Source organism: Loxodonta africana, chromosome 4, assembly GCF_030014295.1.
Source record: "Loxodonta africana isolate mLoxAfr1 chromosome 4, mLoxAfr1.hap2, whole genome shotgun sequence".
NCBI lineage: Eukaryota > Metazoa > Chordata > Mammalia > Proboscidea > Elephantidae > Loxodonta > Loxodonta africana.
In genome coordinates, this window is record NC_087345.1 from 111150742 (window position 1) to 111174956 (window position 24215).

The 24215-nt window shown below is 41.0% G+C and overlaps 1 protein-coding gene across 8 annotated transcripts in view; it reads right to left on the minus strand.

Moving 5' to 3' along the window:
- The window catches only part of PPFIBP1 (PPFIA binding protein 1), a 211604-nt gene extending 203216 nt beyond the window's left edge, over positions 1-8388 (minus strand). For 4 of the 8 annotated variants that reach the window (XM_010595560.3, XM_010595550.3, XM_010595555.3 and 1 more), the window contains exons 1-2: positions 8164-8386; positions 6290-6418 (exon numbers count right to left, since the gene is read on the minus strand). In XM_010595560.3, the coding sequence (XP_010593862.1) occupies positions 6290-6315 (26 nt within the window). In that variant the 5' untranslated portion in view covers positions 6316-6418; positions 8164-8386. Of the gene's footprint in view, positions 1-6289; positions 6419-8163 lie in introns of all 8 variants that reach the window. The other 4 variants (XM_023555018.2, XM_010595565.3, XM_023555025.2 and 1 more) reach the window with 3 other exon arrangements.
- Positions 8389-24215: the final 15827 nt, after the last annotated feature.

Here is a 24215-nt window from a genome sequence, read left to right on the forward strand (position 1 = left end):
ACAGAAGGCTTCCAAGTACTGTTGTTTAGGTGAGTGGGAATGAGGATGTCTTAGTTACCTAGGGCTGCTATAACAGAAATACCACCATGGCTTTAACAAACAGAAGTTTATTCTCTCACAGTCTGGTAGACTAGAAGTCCATATTCAGGGCATCAGCTCTAGGGGAAGGCTTTCTCTGTTGGCTCTAGAAGAAAGTCCTTGTCATCAATCTTCCCCTGGACTACTAGCTTCTCAGAGCAGGAACCCCAGATCCAAAGGACATGCTCTGCTCCCACCGCTGCTTTCTTGGTGGTATGAGGTCCCCCTGTCTCTCTGCCTAAGTCTCTCTGTTATATCTCAGAAGAGACCAGCTCAAGACAGGATCCAGTCTTGTAGCTTGAGTACTGCCATTAACATAACTGCCGCCTCGCCCACATCATTAACATCATAGAGGCAGGATTTACAACACACAGGAAAATCACATCAGATGACAAAATGGTGGAAAATCACAGGATACTCGGAATCATGGCCTAGGCAAATTGATACACGTATATTTGGGGGACACAATTGAATCCACAACAGAGGATAAGAGAAGGAAGTAGAAATGAATGGCAAGTAGATGGAGCCAGGTGATTTCAGCTGTAGAGCTAATCTACCATTCAGCTGTTCACTGTATGTGTACTGAGCATGTACCAGGAGAGTTGAATTACTGCCTTCCCCTCTTCAGCCACTCCATTGAACTCTCCTTTCAGTTATAGTTGCCACCATTTGATGAATATCTACTACATGCTGGATGTACCATTATTATTTCTATTAATGACTTCTAGTTATTTCTAATCATTTTTTCATAGAGAATAATGCCTTTCAATTCTTAAAGATGAGCTATGATTTCTTTTTTTTTTTAATTTAGACTCAGTTAAGATCACATTTAGCTACAAGTAACAGACCCAACTCCTGTGGTTTAACCAAATAAGAAATTTTGTTTTTCTAACAGAAAGCAGGAGATGGGCATACAAGGTCTGAGGCAGCAGTTCCAGAGGGCCATCAGCTTCCCAGCCTCCTTCGAACTTTCCACCCAGCCTCCTTAATCCTCATGCTTGTTGTCTGTGGTCACAAAATGGCTTCTCCATTTCCAAAATAGCATCCATATTCCAAGGAGAAAAGGAAGTATAAGTGGCAAAAAGCCTAATGTGCAAGCTCATATAAGCTGTCCCCTTATAAGAACTTTGTGGGGGGAAACCCATCCAGCTACTTATGTCTCATTAGCCAGGACTGTGTCATGTGGACACCCCCAAGCTGCAAGTGATTCTGGGAAATCGGGCTTTTTTTTTTTGGCCAAGATTATGAATTAAATAAAAATCAGAGTTCTGCTGCAGGGGAAGTAAGAAGGATGGATACTGTCTGAACCCCACAGGGTGGTATGGAGTGAGAGTCATCCTAGGGAAGCAAGTACCCTGAGCAGAGAAAAGCAATGAAAGAACCTTAATTCTGTATTTAGATGCTTTCTCGGTTGTGCAAAGAGCGGAAGAATGTGAAAGCTTTACAGAAGCATCCAAGCAGCTGATCCAGAGGAAAAACACTGAGACCCAGGTGACTTCACACAAATCATCCTGGCAGACTCACAGGTTCGACAAGAGTGTTTCCCTCTGATCTCCACTGTTTCCCTTCCTCCCACTCACTCACTTTCCAGAGTTAATTTAGATGAGAACCTACAGGCCCACTTGACTCTCCTATCATTCATTCATAAGAAAAAGTACACCATATTCAAATTCTGATGCAAACGAAAACATTCTCTGCTATGTGGTGTTATAAGAAGCAGCATCTTTAGAACAAGAGAATGGCTACAGAGCCATTTTTATGGCTACACTATAAAGTTCTTCTATTAATAAAGTAGAGCACAAAATTTTAACCTTGTTTTCATTTTCTTCCACATAACCCATTGCCATCGAGTTGATTCCAACTTACAGTGACCCTAACAGGACAGAGTAGACTTGCCCTATAGGGCTTCCAAGGAGTGGCTGGTAGATCTGAACTGCTGACCTTTTGGTTGGCAGCCAAGCTCTTAACCACTGCACCACTAGGGCTTCCACGTAAAGTAAATTCAATAAACTTTCCTCACAAAAAACTCATAAAACTCTGGGGGCGAGACATTTGTTCAAAGTACTATAGATAAAGGGGAGGTTGACAAAGAGCCAGCAAAAGTACCACTGTAAACTAAATCCTAGGCACAGATAACGCAGGCACATTTACAGATAAATTACCTCGTTGTGGCTCAGATCTCTGCTACAGCCTTACATTCATTGCATGAAAGAGCTAATACAATTCCACTGGGCCTAACACACCCAGAACTACCTAGCTTGCCTTGTGTATGAATGGACTTGCCACTAGCCAACAGCATCTTTAGTTTCTCTTTCACCAGGGTGAAATCAAGTTTGCCCTTATTAAGAAAGGCACACACCAGGAATTGTTAGAGGCATTACGAGTCGATAATGCTTGATCTTCTTCCTACCTGGTCCATATCTGAGACATGTGCCTTTGCCAAAATGGCTGATACTCGCAATTTCAAGTTTGTGTGATTCCTTCAGTCATGAACATTTTTAGGTGTGCCCCTGTACGAAAACCACCAAATGATCTTTCTATTCTGAACTTATTGCACTTGCCAACAAAAACAAGGATGTAAGTGTGGGCCTGTCAAAATGTGTGAGTCACAAACGTTTCAAGGAGACACATAACCAAAGTTCAGGCAAAGACTGTGACAACATAGACCACTCAGAGTTTGAATCCACATTTCAGAAACAGAAGCTCTCTGACAGGTACAGGCTGGTACACAATTAACTCAGACCCTTCCCTTCCCTCAAAACACATCAGTAAGAGCTACCTAACAACTGTGCAAACTTAAACCACCATAAGGGCCCATCTTTTCATCTAAAATCCAGTTGCTTAGGTGTTTCTTCAAAGTAAAAAAAATTGAAGTAAAAGAAGGCTTTACGTGTATGCTCTGTCTGTCTACCCGCACTGCACATGCAGACAGGCTGTGTTCACACTTCCAGGCAGCCATAAGACTGCAAGGAATAAGACACACAGTCCCACTGGCATCAACCATTCTATGGGTGCAACGTTTATCTGTGCTCAAACTGGACATAAGAGACATTTACACAGTGTTGACAAAGTGAAAGCCATTATTATTATTTATAGAAAGCAAACAGCAAACAATAACAACAGATTCCCAAAGGGGAAACACTTACCCTTTCCCACATTACCCATGTCCATTCTTGTGTCTCTGGGCAGGCGTGCCGTGGTTCAAGTCAGGTGTATTCTCTCACTGCAGCCTCCAGCCACCACCATACTGCTTGGAGGCCTAGGATGGCTCCCAAGGCTTTGCTCTGCCGCTAGCCCAGATCCTGCCACACTCCCTGGCTCACAGGGCTCTCTTGTCACCATGTTGTCCAGGGGGAGGCATACAACTCCTGCACTGGGCACACTCAGGCCTCTCTTGCCCTGCCCAAGCAGGTATTACAGCTCTTTTAGCTCTGTTGGCAAGTTTCTTGCCCAGAAGCATCTGGCTCTGCCGAGCTGTAAGAAGACCCCTGCACAAGATCCTGTGAGGCAAACCCTGCTTGGGGCACACTCAGGCCTCTGCCCTACAGGGGCAAGTGCTGCAGCTCTTTTAGCTCCACTGGCAAGCCTCCTGCCTGAAGGTACTCAGGTCTCACTCCATGGGCTGGCAAGCCCAGCACAGCTGCACCATTCCATGGGCCACGCTACTGTCTATCACCATCTTGCATAGTCTTTGCTGTCACAACTCTCTCTTCCAGGCCTAGGAGGTTCTCAACACTGGGACCCTGGGTCCAAAGGACATGCTCTGCTCCAGATTCTTCTTGACAGGAGTGCAGTCTCTCTTAATCTCTGTGGGGTTGGCCTTTATATAAGCCTACTCCTTGTCCATTTCAAGGTATGGTCCTCCCAGCAGGGCCATGAACTGACCAATCTCCTTGGCAGACCAAAAGCCACTCAACTTGCATAGTTTCAGCCAAACAGTGTTGTGGGAGTTAGAAGACTATGTCTAGAAAGGCCATATAAAAGCAATTCACTGCACTGCACTTTACCACTTGGCTTTTGAAACATTATCAACTAATGCCACATGAGCATGAATAATTACTATATTTAAAATAAAATGTATAAAAGAAACAGAAGAGTATTTGCATTTTGTAAGTTGGGTTAGTTTGGTTTAGTTTTTTAAGCCATTAGCTCCATTTAATAAAGCATCGATCCTTGCAGTGGTGATTGATGTAACAAAAGCTGCGGGGTTTTTTTTTACCAGGAAAAAGTTTCTGACCTGCACTGCAATGAACCTGAGAAACAAATGACATAATACGTTACAGATGCAGGGAACTACACAAGCCCGGAGCAGCTTTTGGACAGTGTGATGGCTAATTTAACTGTGAAATTATCAACCTCTATTTTTCTTGTTGTTGTTGGTTGTGGTTGAATTGGCCCCTGACTCACGGTGACCACATCCACAATGGAAGAAGTGCTGCCCGGTTCTGTGTCATCCCCATGATCAGCTGTGGACTGAACCGCTGTGACCCACTGGGTTCTGAACGGCTGATTTTCAGAAGTAAATCACCAGGCCTTTCTTCCTAGTCTTTCTTAGTCTGGAAGCTCTGCTGAAACCTATTCAGCAGCGTAGCAACACGCAAGCTTCTACTGACCTCCACTGACCAACAGATGATGGCTGTGCATGAGATGTGCTGGCCAAAACCAGATCTCTTGCATGGAAGATGAGAATTTTATCACTGAACCATCAATGCCTCATTGTCAACCTTTAAAAAAACCAAAAAACCAAACCTGGTGCCGAGTCGATTCCAACTCGAAGTTCCACCTTTAGTTGAACAGAAACGCTGGCTGAAGGACAGACACTATTCCCTTTATCTCCAAACAACACCCCATGTTGGTATCCTTAACAGCTATGAACCTCATACCTAAAGGCCTACCTGTTCTATCATGGCTAAAAAGTCATGGCTCCCTGATTGTATTCACAACTCACTGCTCAACCTTGATTTTTTTTTTCTTTTTCCCCTTAGTTTCAGAACTAGTGACATCTCTGGAAATAAACTCATCATTATGCAATACCTCCTGCAATGTTTTCACTTTGAAGATAACCAAAAAAAACCCAGTGCCCTCAAGTCGATTCCAACTCATAGCGACCCTATAGGACAGAGTAGAACTGCCCCATAGTTTCCAAGGGGCGCCTGGAGGATTCGAACTGCCGACCCTTTGGTGAGCAGCCGTAGCACATATGACTCATTAAAAAAGAGTCAAGGCCCAGACCCAAACATGAAAACTCATTCACTCATTCATTCATGGTTTTGAAATGCAAACCAGGCCAGAGACATGTAATAACATCTTTGAAAAGACAATGCTAAACGAGGTCTTCTTTCAGTTAACAGTTTGAGAATAAAGCTTTGTTTGGGACATTGATACTTTTAAAAATGGAAGATGAAAAACTCAAAGTTATATTAACTAGAAAAATATAAATATTTCATGAATATTCAAAGACATGTTTTAAGAGAAGTTAGTTTGCCAGTAACTGAGGGGGAGAAAATGACCTTACTTCGATTTATCTCATGCTAGTACAGTGAGTGACAAAGAAACCACACAGTGAACTAACTCTCCATGAACTTGATTTCATAAAATGTCTACGATGCCCTTGAAATTTATGCACTATTGGTTCAGAACTACACTGTGTCCTGGATTTAAACCAACATTTGTCATAAAGGCCAGATTATCCTAATTTTTAAAGTAGCTATTTGGACCACAATGGAAACCCTGGTTGCATAGTGGTTAAGTGCTATGGCTGTAACCAAAAGGTCGGCAGTTCAAATCTGCCAGGCACTCCTTGGAAACTCTACGGGGCAGTTCTACTCTGTCCTATACGGTCGCTATGAGTCGGAATCGACTCGACAGCAGTGGGTTTGGTTTTTGGTTTATTTGGACCACGATAGTTGCTGGTCAACGGGAACTTAACCAAAATCTGATCCCACCTTTCTCAAAAACTCAAACATCTTTCGAGTTGTATTCTTTAAAAAAAATACGGTATCTTGCTAGATTATATCTGCCTCATGAACACAAAAGGAGAAATACTGGTTAAAATTAAATATGTAAAATTACTGTTACACTCACAGTGTGAATGAAATTTAAAGCTTTGGTATGTTCAAGTCCCTGAACTAGGACTAATTACTTGAAAAGAAAGTGTAAGCCTGAATTCAGCATATATCAGGATAACCCCCGAAAATATTCCTTACTTAACTGTTTGGTTGGTCTTTGCTGCTCCATCTTTCAATGTTACAGGCCATAGTTTAAACACTTACGTCAACCAAGGTTCCAGTGAGCTCGCATTAGCCCACAGGAATTCCACATCACCTCATTCTCTTTCCTACTGAAAAAATACAATGGAAAATACAGCTTGTTTTACATACTTCCTATAGAACATAGATTGAAAAGACTGTTTGGCATTATTTCAGAGACATTAGCAATTTCTGTTTCTTAGCCCAAAGCACAAACCAGAATTAAAATGCTCTGCTCTTTCCAGTAAAGCACACCTTCTCTTTTCAAAAAGCCTACTCTTTATCCTGAGCTATTTAATTTTTTCAGGAACTAAGAACAATACCAACCCAGGCATTTTATAAACAACAGCGAAACAAAAAAACTTCCTTCTATCTCCAAAATCTCATTGTCATCTGGCTAGGAAGATGAAGAACCCCATCTACAGAGTCCTCTATCTTCATGTTTCTTGATGTGGACATATTGTCTAATAATATGTTGTGGTTCTTCTCTCCTCCCATCTCCTGGAAATGCCCCTTCCTCCAGGGGCCTGATGTGCAGCTTTTAACGCACAATGAAGTCCCCACCCGTTTCCTACTGACCTGGCAGCAGTAGAATCACCACTGCTGAGCAAAAAGAGGGGAAAGTTGACTCAGGAGTCTCAGCCCATACATATATATTTTTTTCCTTCTCCAAAATAAAAGAGCCTTAATACTGACTAGTAAGCGCTCTGAATCAGCCTATAGGGTTAATTGGTTTTTTGTTGCTGTTTTTCCAGAAATTCAATCACAACCATTTAGTGACCTGAGCCCACAAAATCTCCAAATAGGAAAAAGGAAGAAAGGGTTTGAAATAGGGAATAAAAAAAAAAAAACCTAAAATCAAACAAACAAGACTTATATTCTTCCCCTTCTCAAAATATCTTTTTTCCTCTGACAGGCGACTGCTGTCCTTAAATACCAAACTTGGACTTTTAAATCAAGTTCTTTTTCCATTACTGTTGAAAGGAAGGATTTGTTTTGGTCCCACATCTTGAAAAATTCACGTTCCTATAATTAAGCGTTTGTATGCCACGCCTTCCACCATATTTCCCTGTTAAGATTCCTTCTCTAAAAATGATCCCTGAAAACACAACTACGGTCCTCATCCTTTTCTCAAGTAGCAGCAGGAAACCGATCTGGAGATGTTCCTAACCCGCTTGGATTACAAAATTCGCAACTGAGAGGGATTCTGGGCTAAAATTAAGAATCAATAAGATCTGAAGACTTGGAGTTTTAGAAGTGTGCCCCCCAATAGGCCGGTTTTCCCACAGTTCATAATTAATACACTCCCAGTGAATTTCTCATATTCTGCCTGGACTATATAAAAGGATTTTTAAAGGCTGATATTCTTTCATTTAACTATGTGATAGGCCACAGGGAAACTAAAAGAATACAAAACTTTTTTTTCTTCTCAAAGACAATAATTTTTAAGTCGCTGATTCATAAATTTCTGTGGCATTTTTTTTTTTAAATAACCATCGCGCGTCCCCCCGGCCCCCCCCCCCACACACACACACACTTCTCTTATTGGGGTTCTCAAGTGTTACTGGGAGGCTATGGTGGAGGGGGTCTAGGGACACAGGAGAGATCTTACATATCTAATCCTGGAGGTATTTTTCACATGCATTCTAGTCCGGAGTCTCTTGAGCTAAGTCCTCCTCCCTCCTCCCCGAAAAGTGCCTTTTCCCGTTGGGAGACAAGAGAGTTGGAAAAAGAAATCGACCCAGGAAAGAGGAGGAGGAGCATCTGCAACACCCAGCTGCAACCACACAACGGTGCCACCTCCCTCCCTTCTCCGAGCGGAAGAGAACAGCCTTACCTGGGGGTGGAGAGCCGCCGGCACTAGTTCCAAAAGTTCTGGTTCACCTTCCTTTGGCGTTCAAAGTCCCAGCACTCTGTCCCCGCCGCGGGCTTGCAAAACACAAATCCTTCCCCGTCCGGCTCCTGCCGTTCCCCACCCTCTCTCCCTTACACCAAGTCAGGAATCCGGGCAGACACCGAGCTCGGAGCTGACATCACTCCCAGTTCCAGGTACCTCCCCCTCCCACTGCCGCCTTCTCTCCTCCCCCCCTGCAGGAATTAGCCAAAGAGCGTTAGCAAGGGGGGTGGTGTTGGCAGCGCGTGGGCTCCCACTGATTGGACCCAGCGAAAGTCACTCAGAGGAGTCAACTAATTTTATACATTCCTCGCTGAGCTAGACTTCGGCTGAAGAGGGTGTTGATGGAAAAAGAATGCTGCCTTTCCTGCTATCTCTAAGGAAAGGAGATGATGGTATGGGGAAAAACCTTGGGGATCGAATTTTAAACTTTACTTGACATATTTACTATTCCCCAGATCAGAAACGAAACTAACCTATCCAAACCCCCTTTTTCAGGAAAAACAATCGCCTCTGTCATGGGCAAGTACGAGTCCCGCGGCGCGTGGTGCAGAAAATGGCTAGCTTTAAGTCCTGCAAATAAAGGAAAACGTCAGCTCGCCCTTTTCCCCTTTTATTTGGGGGCTACTGGGTGTTTCCCTGGACCGGGCATTTAGAACTTCAAGAGCACTTCGGGAAGATTTGGAAGAGAATCCTAGAAACGACGATCCAGCTCCAAATTGTTAAGGGGTGGCGTTATCAACCATGTGGGTGCTTTTGCCTTCAGCACTGAAAATCACACTTCGCAATCTTCCAGTTAAATAAAATTGAACTCTAGGGTAAGAAAAATCACTATTCATACCTTTTTTGGAGACTGTAAAGCAGCTGTTTTAATGCACAATTGAATGAGGGGAAAATCTCACAATAGAGTTTAACAAACCACTCATGAGAATAATTACTGTTCAGTGGAACCGGTTGCAGTGGCTGAACTATCAATTAAGAATTAACTAACATTTACCCTTGACGGACATCATGCTGTATAATCCCCTTGGTTAACAGCACAAAAAAATTCCCAGGAGATCGTTCAATTTACCCAACATCTGATTCAAGGCAGAACTGAATGGTGAAAAGTGATGTTATTTATATGATAGAGGTAGCATATTATCCGTTGTCATATGGAAGTACAGTGAATTAATTATTGCCTTTCTGTTTTTATTGTTCGTTTTTTTGATTGATGGCAACATGCCATACATTTCACCATTCTGCAAAAAATTGTAGAAGAAGGCACAGTCGGGTATTCGTGTCTCATTTATTCCTCACAACCATCTTGTAAGGTGACTGCTAATAGCCCCATTTTAACAAATCAAAGGCTTAGCAAGGTTACGTAAGTAAATTGTTCCGGATCTAGAACTGGAATGGAAACCATGGTCTATTTGACCTCAAAGCCATTTTATTTTCTATACCAGAAGTATTGATTGATTGTCCACAGTCTACACTATAATGCTAAAAAAAAAAAAAAAATCCCCGGACTGAGGCTACTGCTTTCACAGAACTTACTGTATATTATTACCATTCAGCTTTTTGCAGACCTACACTATGTCAAGCACCTAAGCAGTATTAGACTTCATTTTTCCCCACCTCCAATTCTTTCTATGCACCACTACCAGATGAGCTTTCTACAACACTGTTTGGTTTTTTCATCATACATCTTCGCTCTAAATCAGGTCCGTCCCCCTTTCCCTGCAATTCTTGACTAGCCATTTAAAGTTCTCCCTTATCTAGCCTCTGTTTACCTTTCCCATCTTCTCTCTCACTTTACTCCTGGGAAACCCTCTTCTATAGTCAAACAGGTCTACTCACAGTTGCCTGCTTGCTTCTCACCTTTTGGGCCAACTGGAGTCCCCACTCTTCTGTGTGTTGAGTCCTACCCTTCTCTCAAAGCCTGGTTGAAGTCCTTGTTCTCTGCTGTGTGCTAGAGTGGATAAAAGGCTTTGGGCCTATCTCCTAGCTCTGCCACTTACTTGCTGTGTGAACTTGGCCAAGTCCCTACACCATCTGGAACCTCTGTTACCTCCTCAAATTGGGGCTGATACATCAAAGGTTATTGTAAGGATTATTGAGACCATACAGATGGTATAAATATGTGGTTGTTATCTGTCTGGTTATACACATTTCCTGTCTCCCCAAACCCTGCAAAGCAAGCTCCATGCATAGTACTTCTTTGTATCCTTTATACCCAGTAAAGGCAAATGTTCCATAAAAACATAAGGCAACAGATAATGTATCAGCATATCACTTCTAATTGCCCTGGATTCCTTAAATTCTCCCTACTCTTAAATAACCTCAGTCGGAAACCTCAACTATGTCCCATTTTTTCTCTTCCTCTCTTTTTATGCTTTGGCCAAAGTCCTTCCCTTCCCCCACTCAACCACCATTCATTCAACACTTCTGTAACTCTTTCAGATATCTTGCATACCAACCACTTAACCTCTCTCTCAGCCACTTATCTCCCCTCTGCCTCAGCATCAGGGACACACTTGTTTGTCTGTGCCTGTTGCCTGCCTTGCTCCCTGTCATGGATTGAACTGTGTCCTCCAAAGATGATTCCCAGTATCATGTGGTTGTCCCCCATTGTGTCATCTGATGTGATTTTCCTATGTGTTGTAAATCCTAACCTCTGTGATGTTAATGAGGCAGGATTAGAGGCAGTTATGTTAATGAGACAATACTCAATCTACAAGATTAAGTTGTGTTTTAATCTCTTTTGAGATGTAAGAGAGAGAAGTGAGCAGAGAGCCATGGGGACCTCATACCACCAAGAAACAAGAGCCAGGAGAATAGAGACCTTCCCCCCAGAGCCAACGCAGACAGAAAGTCTTCCTCTGGAGCTGGCACCCTGAATTAGGACTTCTAGCCTCCTAGACTGTGAGAGAATAAATTTCTCTTTGCTAAAGCCATCCACTTGTGGTATTTCTGTTATAGCAGCACTGGATAACTAAAAAAAAAAAAAAAACTAGTGCGGCACTCCCCAAATACCTTCAAATAGTAGCTGGGTGGTTACCAGTCATTCCTCTAGCCCCAGTCCAGGATGGCTACATCTAGGCTCATATTCTCCCCAAGCTACAACCAGCAGCAGGAGCTGGGTGAGGGAATGTCCCACCCCCATCGTGATGGCAGGATAGAATAACAGGAAGTTGCCTCCCATCCCCTCTGCAGCTGGAATGATAACAGCTGCCATCAGAGTCCAGAAAACAAAAGACTCCAGAGGAAGACTGAAAACAGGCCAGCTGGAGCAGTAGTGCTCAAGCCAGGGGTTACACAGACCAATGGGTGAGATTCCAGGCTCCCTTCCCCTCTTCCCCCTCTAAAAGGAGTTATAAGCAGCTCTACCCTTACCTGTTTTAATTTAAGTTTCCCCATAATGTTTCATTTTTAAAAGAGGTTCTAATGCTTAAAAAAATATGTATTGAAACTACTGGCCTCTAGTTATCTTGAGGAAGCCCTGATGGATCAGGACACTGCAGCAGAATCAGCATCGGATGCCTGATGGACAGCTGAGCTGTTACCCAGAGTTCACCTGCTATCTGGATCCTAGCTGGCTAAATGGAAATGTCCGCTTACAACTTCTGTGGTTTTGATTCTAATTAGCTCTGTAGGTCTAGATGTCTATTTTCTGCCTAGTTATTCCTATGAACAGACCCCTATGAGTTTTGCCACATACTAACACTGTGGATAGAAAATTAAACACTGTGAAACAGGAGGAAACCCGCAAAGAATAACAAAAATGGAGTGTGAAATGGACCCTAAAGGTCACCTGATACAACCACCTACTAGATGCAAGAGCCCCTTCCGAGGCATTCCTGACAGGTGACTTTCTAGCCCCTGTTTGAATTTATCTGGCAATGAGGCATACAAGCTAAGAAAGCAGCCCGCCACTAAAGATCTTTCTCCTGTCGAGCTGAATCCTCCTTTTCTGACTTTTCCCTCCCAAGCCCCCAGATCTGTCCTTTGGAGTAACAGAACAAGTTAACTCCTTTTGTGATTTCATCCCCAAACCTGTGCAGGCATGAGGACACACTCCCTACTTATTTTGTAGCCTCACCTGAGTCATCAAGTTCATGCTATTTGCCTGTCTGTCTTTACAAACTTCCAGGAGCAGCTTTGATTACTCTTGACTCCTTTGAAATACTTCAACAGCTTACCTTCCCCAAAGCCCAAACTCTCTCGACTAGTATCCAGGGGCCTTTACAACCTGGTTCCCAACTTACCTTTCTGAATGTACCTTCTTCCGAATTGCCACACTGTGCAAACTGAATTACTATGCATTCGTATTCCCTAATGTTTCCTCCATTAAAATGACTTTGGTAAGGCAGAGAGTGACAGAATGCTATTTACAAGAGACGTTAAACTCAAGGACACACATAGGTTGAAAGTGAGAGGATGGGAAAAAAAAAATCCCATGCGAATAACGAAAAGAGAGCTGGGGTGGCAATCTTAGTATCAGACAAAGTAGATGTTAAGACAAAATCTGTCAGAAGAGATAAAGGATGGACATTATATAAAGATAAAAGGGTCAGTCAAGGTTAATCAAGAAGATTTAACAATTAATTTATAAATATATTTGCACCCAACATCAGGGCACCTAAATATATAAAGCAAACTCTGACAGAATTGAAGGGAGAAATAGATACTACTACCAAATTAGTTGGAAACCTCAATACACCACTTTTAATACTGGACAAAACACCTAGAAAAGAGACCAGAAAGGAAACAGAGGACCTGAATGACACTATAAACCAACTAGACTTAACAAGCATATAAAGCACTCCACCCAAAAGCAGCGAAATATCCAAACATTCTACTCCAGGACAGACCACATTTTAGGCCACAAAGCAAGTCCTGACAAATTTAAAAAGATTGAAATCATACAAAGTATTTTCTCTGACCACAATGGAGTGAAGTTGGAATTCAATAACAGAAAAAAACTGGAAAAATACACAAGCACATGGAAATTAAATAACACACTATTAAATTACCAATGGTTCAAGGAAGAAATCACAAATTTTTTAGAGTCAAATGAAAATGAAAGTACAACTTACCAAAACTTATGGGATGCAGTGAAGGCACTACACAGAGGGAAACTTATAGCAATAAATACCTACATGAAGAAAGATCTCAATAGGCTAACTCGATAATAACTCTAGGAACAAGAAAAAGAAGAGCAAATCAAGCCTAAACTTGTCAGAAGAAAGGAAATAACAAAGATCAGAGGTTAAATAAGTAAAATGGAAAACATAAAAACAGTAGAATCAATAAAACCAGAAGTTATTTCTTTGAGAAGATCAATGAAATTGACAAACCTTTAGCTAGACTGACAAAAGAACCAAAATAAAAAATTAAAGAGAGAACATTACAACTGACAACTGTATAGCAACAAACTGAATAACCTAGACGAGATGGACAAATTCTTAGAAGCACACAATCTAAACAAACAGACTCAAGAGGAAATAGCAAGTCTAAACAGACCCATAATAAGTGAAGAGATCGAATCAGTGATCAAAAACCTCCCAACAAAAAGAAGGTCTGGGGCAGATGGCTTCACTGGGGAATTCTACCAAACGCTTAGAGAAGAATTGACACCAGTACTATTTAAACTCTTCCAAAAGATAGAGGAGGAAGGAATACTCCGTAATTTGTTCTATGAAGCAAACATAACCCTGATACCCAAACCAGACAAAGACACCACAAGAAAACTAAAAAGGCTTTCGCCCCTTTGTGGCCTAGTTCAAAGACACCCCTACAAAGCCTTCCCTGAGCCCTTGACTGGAAGTAATCCCTCCACCTCCTAAAACATGTAAATAATTTATCAGTGCAGTTCAAGGCAGCTTTGAGGAGTGGGGAATATGGGCTTTAAAGAAGGTCAGGCCTGCGTTTGAATCCCAAGTATAGGTCTCAGGATCTGAGTCCACTTTCTGTGTCTTGTTCCTCAAGTTGAATGCAATGATGGATACTAAAATCACCTCACAGAGTTGTTGCAGGGATCTGAAAAGATGTCATATGCAAGATGACAGAGCATGTTGCCTGATACATAATACAAAACCAAAACTAAAACCAAACCCACTGCCATCAAGTCTATTCCAGCTCATAGCAACACTATAGGACACAGTGGAACTGTCCCATAGGCCATCAGTAAACATATTTTCCCTTTTTTAATGACATAAATCAATTGTAATACTATTTTTATATTGGATCAAAGAAGAAATCATATGACTATGTCACTCAGTGATTATAAGTTCCTTTCAGTCCTTGTGGGCAGGGTACCAAATTGTTTCATCTTTATATTCTTTATGGAACCCTGAGCCATGCTTTACCCTATACAAACCAAAAAATCAAACCTATTGCCATTGAGTTGATTCCTACTCATAGTGACCCTATAGGACAGAGTAGAACTGCCCCAAAGGGTTTCCAAGGAGCAGTTGTGGATTTAAACTGCCAATTTTTTAGTTAGCAGCCGTAGCACTTAACCACTACTCCACCAGGGCTCCCCTTGTCTTATAAAAACAACCCCAGTGCAGCGAGTGAATGAACGGATGCCATCCTTTGCTTAAAACTCCTAACCTGCTATGGACTGGATCTTTAGAAGTTTGGAAATAATTGGATCAGGATGATGATAAAAGATTTGGGTGCCTCAGATTATTCTCATCCCAGTCACATCGACCAATACAGAGTGGATTGGGCACAGATATAAATTGTAAACCCAAATCCAAATGAAATCAGCTTGGCTTTCAAATTCCTTCTAAAGGAAATTGCTGCTCATTTTGTTTGATTCTGAGCATGGTATTGGTGATAAGCCAAACACTGTTTTAATATCCTTTAGCTGGAGACTAAACCACTACTGAACTATATTACCACTGACATCCTTGATGGATCTCTCCCCCTCCCCATTTTCTTTCTGCCGGAGGAGAAAGGTCAGAAGTAGGCACAATACTTTGTTCCAAGAGGAGAGTCTTGTTTTAATAACTTGTTCCTTACAACCCAGATTTTGCTGCTTATTCTCCGGATACTCCCAGAAAAATTTAAAAGCATAGATTTTCTTAAGCCTTTACATTTAAATTACCATCTTATTATTCTATTATAAATTAAATTTTTTAAATTAAACTAGGCACTATTGCTTCTCATGCCTGTGATTAATGTTTAATTGATGGCTAAATTAAACGAATTAAATTCCCTTAAATAATTAACCCCATTTGCAAACTTACATAACTGAATTTCCTAAAATTTGAAGCTAAGTATATCTGGTTCCTATTTTTCATTCAACTCCTATTTTTCATTCCATGCTGATTATTGGCATAGTGTTCTTCCCAAGTAGGCCTTTTCCCAACTGTCAGGCTTTTTAGGGGTGACAGGTCACTGGCATTCCTTCCTACTACCATGCACTGTGCGCACACCTCTCTAGAGGTCTCCGGAACGTGCTCAATTGATAACAGGGTGTTACCCATAACCTGTAACTCCCACCTTGATTTTCACCTATCACAATATTAAGTAAGGCTCATTTTTCAAATAATATATAATGGCTCACTACTAGTCAAAATTTACCCAGTTTGACACTATGGTGCATCCCATTCTCTGGACTCGTGTCACCTATGATTCTCAGACCTCAAACTGACCCATTGATTTCTGCTTCACTTACCTTTTCACCTGGACAATCATTAATTTGCTGTTGCTTTATTCAGTCTCTTCTAATCCTTAACTAGGATTCATCTACTTCACTCGAGTTTACATTTTAAAATGGCATGTTAGACTTCAATCTAGAAACTTCTATCTAAGAGGACTATGAAAAATGAGTTTTAGCTAAAAACAGGTGTAAGATGAGGATGGGACAACTGGCTTAGATAAACACTTTTATTAAAAGAACTCTTCTGGCGAGTTGAAACAAGTCACTGATAAGCAATTGTGCAGGCTAGAGTGTCTTATCGCCCAAGTCTTATAAATATTAAGTTCTCTGCTACTTTCCCTTGCTCTTTCAGATTCTATCTTCAGAAGAACCTTTCCACTAAAGGATACTGACTGTTCAGCATCCAAATTGCCAGGTAACTAGTACTGTGGCTTATTAAACTAGCCAGGGTATTAAGGAAGCAAAAGAGAAAGTGTCACAACTATCGTTTTAGTTATGTCTGCCTTTTAATGCTTTAAACCTCTTTTATTTCACCTTTGGAGAGTTTCCATTTGACCCTATATTTCCTGAGTTCTGGATTTGAAATAATGTGTAATGAACATTGAACTATCTTTTACATTGGAAAATACCATTGAAGAAAAAGATCATCACTCATTCCTGAATAAAAAGAAGTGTAAGAAACAGCACCTCTTCTTTGGTAAAATTAAATAAAGCACTGCATGTACTCTGAGTTATGAGACCAGTATCACCTGACATTTTTTAGTTCAGTCTCTTCTCTATAAAAATACGAAAGAGTGGAGAGCAACTAGGGTCACATAACAATGTGTGTGTAAGTTTTTGTATGAGAAACTGACTTGAGTTGTAAACTTCCACTTAAAGTGCAATTTAAAAAAAAATACTAAAGAGTGTACTGGCCATGAAGTATAGAAAACAAGATCAGAAGAAAGTAGTAACTGAAGTAAACCATAAGCAGAAAGGGGTAGAAGCTGAGAATCACACATAGAAAAAGTAGTAATCAGAAGCCATGAGGCAGCAGACATCATGGGATAGCGGACAGTAGCTGCAGAATTAATTGAAAATACAACAACAATAATAAAAATGGTAATTATAATAGCAAACACATACCAATTCCTGTGTGCCAGGTGCTATTTTGTATGCTTTCAGTATGTTAACTTCAACGCTGTGAGGTCTATTTCCACTTCACAGATGAGGAAACTGAACTATAGAGAGTTTAAGTAACTTACCAAAGTTCACATAGCTAGGAAGCAACATGATTCAGCCCAGGCAGTCTGGCACTAGAGTTTGTGCTGAGAGAGAAGCCGAGTTACAAGAGTGATAGACTAGTAAGTTACTATTGAATCCTGAACCTTGTTCTAGTTCTTATGAGGCTAGAGGGCTTAGTGGTTTCCTGCATTTCCTTCATTCCCCAAGAATTCTTACACTAACTTTCATCGCCTGAGGTAATTTGAACAAGCCTTAATGCTTTGCCACTTGAAAGAGCTTAAGTAATACTTTGAATTTAAATGAGATAATAAATGTGAGAGCATTTTACCTTCTCTGAAAGAAATAGACTGGACAAAGTGAAATATTTTTATTCTGAAATGAGGTGAAATTGCTGAGGTTGTGGTCTGGTGACCAAGACTGAGTCTGTTTCTAAATCATGTTTCTTTGTGACATGACTTTGGATCAGCCTCAGTCTGTCGTGGTGGTATATTCTGCGATACACTGTGGGAATTTTAGGATGTATTAGTTTTGAACATGTAATTATTATTGTGTATTAATTAAAAATGATTATATTAATTACATGGCCCTGTTCTACCTCATTCCTTCCCGAAGTAATCAGAATGAAGAGGCTATGATTACAAGAAAAAAAGAACAAAGGCCAAATGAAAAGGAGACTGAATATTGTTTTATCTTTCACAACACCACCCTGCTGGCCCAGGCTTATATTGTGTGAAAAGGGCTGCTTGTGAGGTAGTTGAAGGAGGAGCAGCAACAGTAGCCTCAGTAGGGGCAACAGACTTCTTTTTCATATGAGGATAATGGGATCGTGAAGACAATACCATGAACCCACCCTAATGCAAAATGGTAAGAAAACTATCCTAATTGTAATGTATTATTTGGGGGGTTTAGAGACTGACTGAGAGGATATTATTCATTTTTCAACAACTGCCAAGCATCTCTGCCCGGAAAAAAATAAAAGTGAAAGAGGGCTCCTAGCTGCACACCAAAGGCCTTTGTACTCTTGAGCCAAAGTAGTAGAGTGCCTACCCCATCCAAGAGCCTTTGTTCATTGAAGTTATTGAAACAGAAAGAGAGTGAACAGTTGACTTCACAAAACTGAACTCTAGCCTCAATTTCCTCATCTGTAGTATAAGGATAATAATGCTGCCTACCTTGATGGCTTGAGAGAAGAGACACAGTTAAGCACTCAATAAATGCTACCTCTTGTAATTATCTTCCTTACAAATACCCTGCTATTTGTCCAGTGGTTTAAGAGAAATTCTGCACTTTTTATATTCTTCTAGGGTAAGGAGCAGATTGGGTTGCCCAGGAGCTGGGTATGATGGGTATTTGTTTCTTCAATTTTGTGAAGGTAATTCAGCTGATTTCTTGTACAAATCAAATATTTATTGATACCATGATTACACTACATTGATTACATGATACCATGTTCCAGACTCTGTCCTAGGCTTAGAGATAGAGCACAGAATGTGGTATACAAGATCCCTGCTTTCAGGGGGTCCTCCCATATTCTAAGGAGCCTTGGTGCTGCAACTGTTAAGAGCTTGGCTGTTAATCGAAAGGTCAGCAGTTCGAACCCCCCAGCCGCTCTGCAGGAGAAAAGACCTGGAGATCTGCTCCTTTTAAAGATTACAGCCTAGAAAACCTTATGGGGCAGTTCTACTGTTTCATGGGGTTGCTATGAGTTGAAATTGACTTGATGTCATCTAACAACAACCCACATTCTAGTTGAGGGTGAGGATGACAAAAATTAGTTAACAAAAAAAGAAAAAGAATACCAGAGAGTGTATGCTATGATAAAAATACAAAGATTAAAAAAACCAAGCCAAACCCATTGCCATCGAGTTGATTCCGACTCATAGCGACCCTAGGATACTTTAGATAGAGTGGGGAAAGGTAATAACATGTTTTACTTCTGAATGATGATAAAGCGGCAACTATACAAAGATCTGGGCAGAAATAAGGGTGTAATCAAACACCCGAAGGAGGCAGTGGCCTGGGACATGGTGAATGAGGGAGAGGGTGGTACAAAGATGGAGAGTTAGGCAGAGGTCAGATCACTTAGGGTCTTGAAGGAGTTTGGATTTATTTGAATCATAATAAGAACAAAGTCATGACCTATATTACTACCATCCTTTTTTTTTTTTTTTTTTTCACTAAAAAACTTTCCTCAATCAACCCCATTTTGCTTATATTGAATACCTTTGAGAAAGTGGCCACCGGTACAGAGAAAAGTGCTGCTTTTTTGTAGGACTCTTTTGTCAGGTTCTGAGTTATCATATCAAAAGCGCAATCAGTGGATATTGTGAATCAGCGATTCCATCATCATATTAAGAAGGAAAAGAGTCAGACCCCAGATTCAGCCCTGCCTCAGGAGAGGTTTAATTACAATGAAATTAAAATCTGCTGAAACCAGCAGAAGACTTAGAACATGAGCTTAAAAATTGTTTCCATATGGTATTATTGTTTGAAAAATGGTTAGGGTTGGGAATTTTATTCTAATCCATTCAACCTACTGGCTTTTAATTCTTTTAGAAGTCAATAGATACGTCAAAGAAAATGATCACCCCTTCCAAAATGCCGCTCAAAATCCTCTCACTTTCTTTACCTCCTGATAAGGATTAATTTTAAAGACATCAGCTTCATATGTCCTGTGCTATTTTAGACTGTCAGGGTTGTGTTCAGTTGCCTTCTAAAGCTTTATTTATTTATAGAATAAAAGAGTCATATGTGTGGAAATAATAACACTTTTGTCAGAAAGTCAGGCAACAATATGGAAGCACCAGGGTCCAAGCGCTGCTCAGTGGCGCACACTTCCTAGGCAGCAGGCAGGGGCGAGGGAGGAGGGAAAAGAAATTGCTTGCCCTGCAGCAGAGACCCTTAGACTATAAATAAGCAAAATCAAACAATCTACATCGTCTGCTTCAGCAGAGTCCCTCAGCTCTGAAATGCCCCCCATCTCCCACAGCCTTCCCCACTACAAATGACTCACTGACCGTATTGTTGTTTGTTATTAGGTGTCGTCCAGTCGATTTTCGACTCATAGCTACCCAATGTGACAAAGTAGCCTTGTCCTGTAGGGTTGCCTAGGCTGTAATCTTTATGGGAGCAGATCTGCAGGTCTTTCTCCCTCAGAGCTGCTGGGTGAGTTAGCAGTGGAGTGCTTAACCATGACACTATCAGGGCTCCTTCCATGGACTATAAATAGAAGGGAAAAAAATTTTTTTTTTCCTGTGATCCTTATACTCAACCCAGCAAGACAATTAATGTTAAACTTTGAACAACTCTCTTAGTCACCTTTTCATGTTTTCTTCTGATTTCGTCTTCCCGATAACCCTAAGAAAACCAGTTGCAAGAGAGTATATTCCGACTCATGGCAATCCCGTGTGTGTCAGAGTAGAACTGTATTCTGTTGAGTTGTCAGTGGCAGATTTTTTGGAATTAGATTTCCAGGCCTTTCTTCCCAACCACCTCTGGGTTAGTAGACAATCGTGTTAACTATTAGCACCACCCAGGGACTCCCAATAACCATAAAAAAAAAAAACCATAAAGATAAGTGCAATTATTACCACCACTTTCCAGATATGGAAACTGAGGCTTGAAGCAGAGCTGGTGTCATGGGTGTATGACATGAGCAGTCACTTAGGGCCCGTGGTTAGAACGGCACTGCACTTGGTTTAAGGAGCCCTGGTGGCACAGTGGAGCCCTGGTGGCACAGAGGTTAAGAGCTTGGCTGCTAACCAAAAGGTTGGCAGTTAGAATCTACCAGCCGCTCCTTGGGAACTGTATGGGGCAGCTCTACGCTGTCCTATAGTCGGAATAGACTAGATGGTAACAGGTTTGGTTTTTTGGTTTGTTGATGCAATGGTTAAGCACTTGGCTGCAAACTGAAAGGTGTGCCTTGGAAACCGTCAGTGGCTCCTTGGGAGACAGACCTTGTGATCTGCTCCCATAAAGATTACAGCCTAAAAAAACCCTATAGGACAGTTCTACTCTGTCACATACGGTCACTCTTAGTCGAAATCGACTCCATGGCACACAGCAGTGCTTGGTTTAATATTCTGCTGTCGCCATCTTTATTCATAGTTTTTGAACAAGGGGCTCCACATTTTCATTTTGCACCCAGCTGCACCAATTATGGAGCTTATCCTGCCCAGAAGGGTTAAGTGACATTCCCAAAGTCCCATAGCCAGTAAGTGGAAGAGCAACTAAGATTCATTCCATTCACTATGCTCTAATTGTCTTCACAACATACCTGTGAAGTATGTAAGAGAGGCTCTGCTTCGCACCAGTAGGAGAAAGAGAAGTACAGAGAGGTAGAGTACTTGCCGTCATGAAACAAAATGGCAGGGTGGGAATATATATTATCTTAAGAATAGAACCGGGTCTGAGCATCATCAGCTCACTGGCGCTGAATCCACTGCTTGGGCCGGTACTGCATTTTACAGCCTACACACACAGATGCTGGTGCCAGAAAACACGGTCCTTCTCTACAATTATAGGTTCTTGGGCTGTCTGCCTTTTGCTCGATTTCAAAATAGCACAGTTGACTTTGTTTCTAGCCAGGAAAAAAATTAAAAAAGCATTACTCTTCCACTCACCAGTCATACAAAGACACCTCTGTGGAATGAATACACCATACTGTGGCCTAACCTCTTTATCTCCTTTTGCTGGCTCCAAGCTGTGAGCAGTGAGAAGTGAGTTTGGGAGATAACCAGGAAGTAAGGTAGCTCATTTGAATGATAAAACAGGAGACCCATTTCCGGTTTGGACATGGATGATGTTTTAATGGGAACAAATTTGGAGTCTGTACTGAGGACCTGGGAATACCATAACAGCATGGAGGGGAGGCACTGGATTTTTTTCGAGGAAAAGAGTTCTTTGATGATAGCTGGACAAGGAAAGCATTTGTTGTGCTTTGGCTTTCAAGTACAGGAGAGTAGGAAAGGAACAGATAGATCAGGGGCAGAGTACTCTGGTCCTAGTCCTGGCTCTGAAACTAACCGTGAGCAAGTTACTTTACCTCTCTAGACCTTAGCTTCCCATCTGCAATATGATGCTTAAAGTCCCTCCTATCTCTCAATTTTAAAATCGTTAATGAACCTGTTGGAAACCCTGGTGGTATAGTGGTTAAGTGCTATGGCAGCTAACCAAGAGGTTGGCAGTTTAAATTCACCAGGCGCTCCTTGGAAACTCTATGGGGCAGTTCTACTCTGTCCTATAGGGTCACTAACCCAGTACCCTATGAGTTGGAATTGACTCAACAGCAACGGGTTTTTGGTTTTTTAACGAAGCCGTTAAGTGTTCTTTGCATAAACAAGAGAGCATGACATACAATTTTTCAGTTAAATTCACTTCCCAGCTATTGTAATGTGATCCTATATAATTTATTACTAATTTTTTTCCTTTATGATTGAAAATCATACATCAGTGGAGAAACTGGACAACACCTTTACCGGGTGATCAAAATTAACATCACAATAGAGGGGCAGATGGAGACTGTGTACCTCCATGTATGAGGTCAAGAGAAGGACACAGCATCACTTAGGTAATATACAGGCCAAAAATACATAATCTGAATCTAGACACAAGCAGTTATGTGCTCGAGTACTAACTGAAAGGTTAGCAGTTCAAACTCACCCAGAGGGGCCTTGGAAGATAGCCCTGGCGATCGGCTTCCAAAAGGTCACAGCCTTGAAAACCCTATAGAACAGTTCTACTCTGCACACATGGGGTCACCGCCATGAGTCAGAATCGACTCAAAGGCAATTAAAAACAATATGAGGAAACATCAAACAAACTCAAACTGAGGAACATTCTTTAAAAAAATTGGCTTGCTTAAAAAAATGTCAATGGCATGAAAGACAAGGAAAGTCTGAGGACATTGTCCAGACACAAAAAGATGAAAAAAGACATGGTAAGACATGTAATACGTGATCCTGTACTAGACCTGTACAGAAAACATCTCTAAAAAGATATTATGGGGGCAATTAAAGGAATTAGAATATGGACAGTATATTAAAATATTGATGTTAAGTTTCCCAATTTTATAAGCATACTGTTGATATAGAGAATATTCTTGTTAGGAAATACACATTCAAATATTATGGAGTAAAAGGAATGACATATGCAGATTTTCAAATGGTTCAGGAGATATATATATTATGTATATATTTATAGAAAGAGAATAATAAGGCAAATGTGATAAAATGTTAAAAATTGGTGAACCTGAATTATGTATATGGTAGTTTCTCATTCTGTTCTTGCAAATTTTCTTTAAATTTGAAATTATTTTAAAAATAAAAAATTTAAAAAGTAACACATGTTCATTGCATAAAACTTCCTTAAGAAGAAAAGGAAAAATCACTTGTAATCTCAACCCCCAGAGATAGCTAACTGGTAATATTTTGTGTGTGCCCAATTTAGTTTCTTGAAAAACAGAGTTGTTTGGTGACAGCTGGGCAGGGTAATTTTAAAAGCATCTGTTGTGCTTTGGCTCACAAGTACAAGGGAGTGGAAAGGGTGGCAGATTAGGGCCAGTAACTGGATTGTTGGGGGTGTATAATGGTCCCCACAAAGAAGTCTGCTGGAGCTTCTTGGAAAGATTTCCTCCCATCCTTTTCTTTTGTTGGATGTTGTGTCATGTGTCACTGTTTGGAGCAGTGGTAGCCATCTTGGGACTATGAGGGGAAAGCCAAGAGAATGACGAGAAGGCAATTCGGAGCACTGATATCATTGAGCTGCTTAATTAACCAACCAGAACCATCCTAGTTGTAGATATTTTGCCATATGAGATAATATATGTCCTTATTCTCTAAGTCAATATTATTTACGTGTTCTGCTACAGACAAAAGCACCCCAAAACTGTTAAACCCCTACTTCCTTTTAACAAGATAATTCAACCTGTTACTTTGATCATTGTCATGGGTTGAATTGTATTCCCCAAAAATATGTGTCAACTTGGTTGGGCCATGATTCCCAGTATTGTGTGGTTGTCCTCCGTTTTGTGATTGTAATTGTATGTTAAAGAGGATTAGGGTGGGATTGTAACACCGCTACTAAGGTTATATCCCTGATTCAATATAAACGGAGTTTC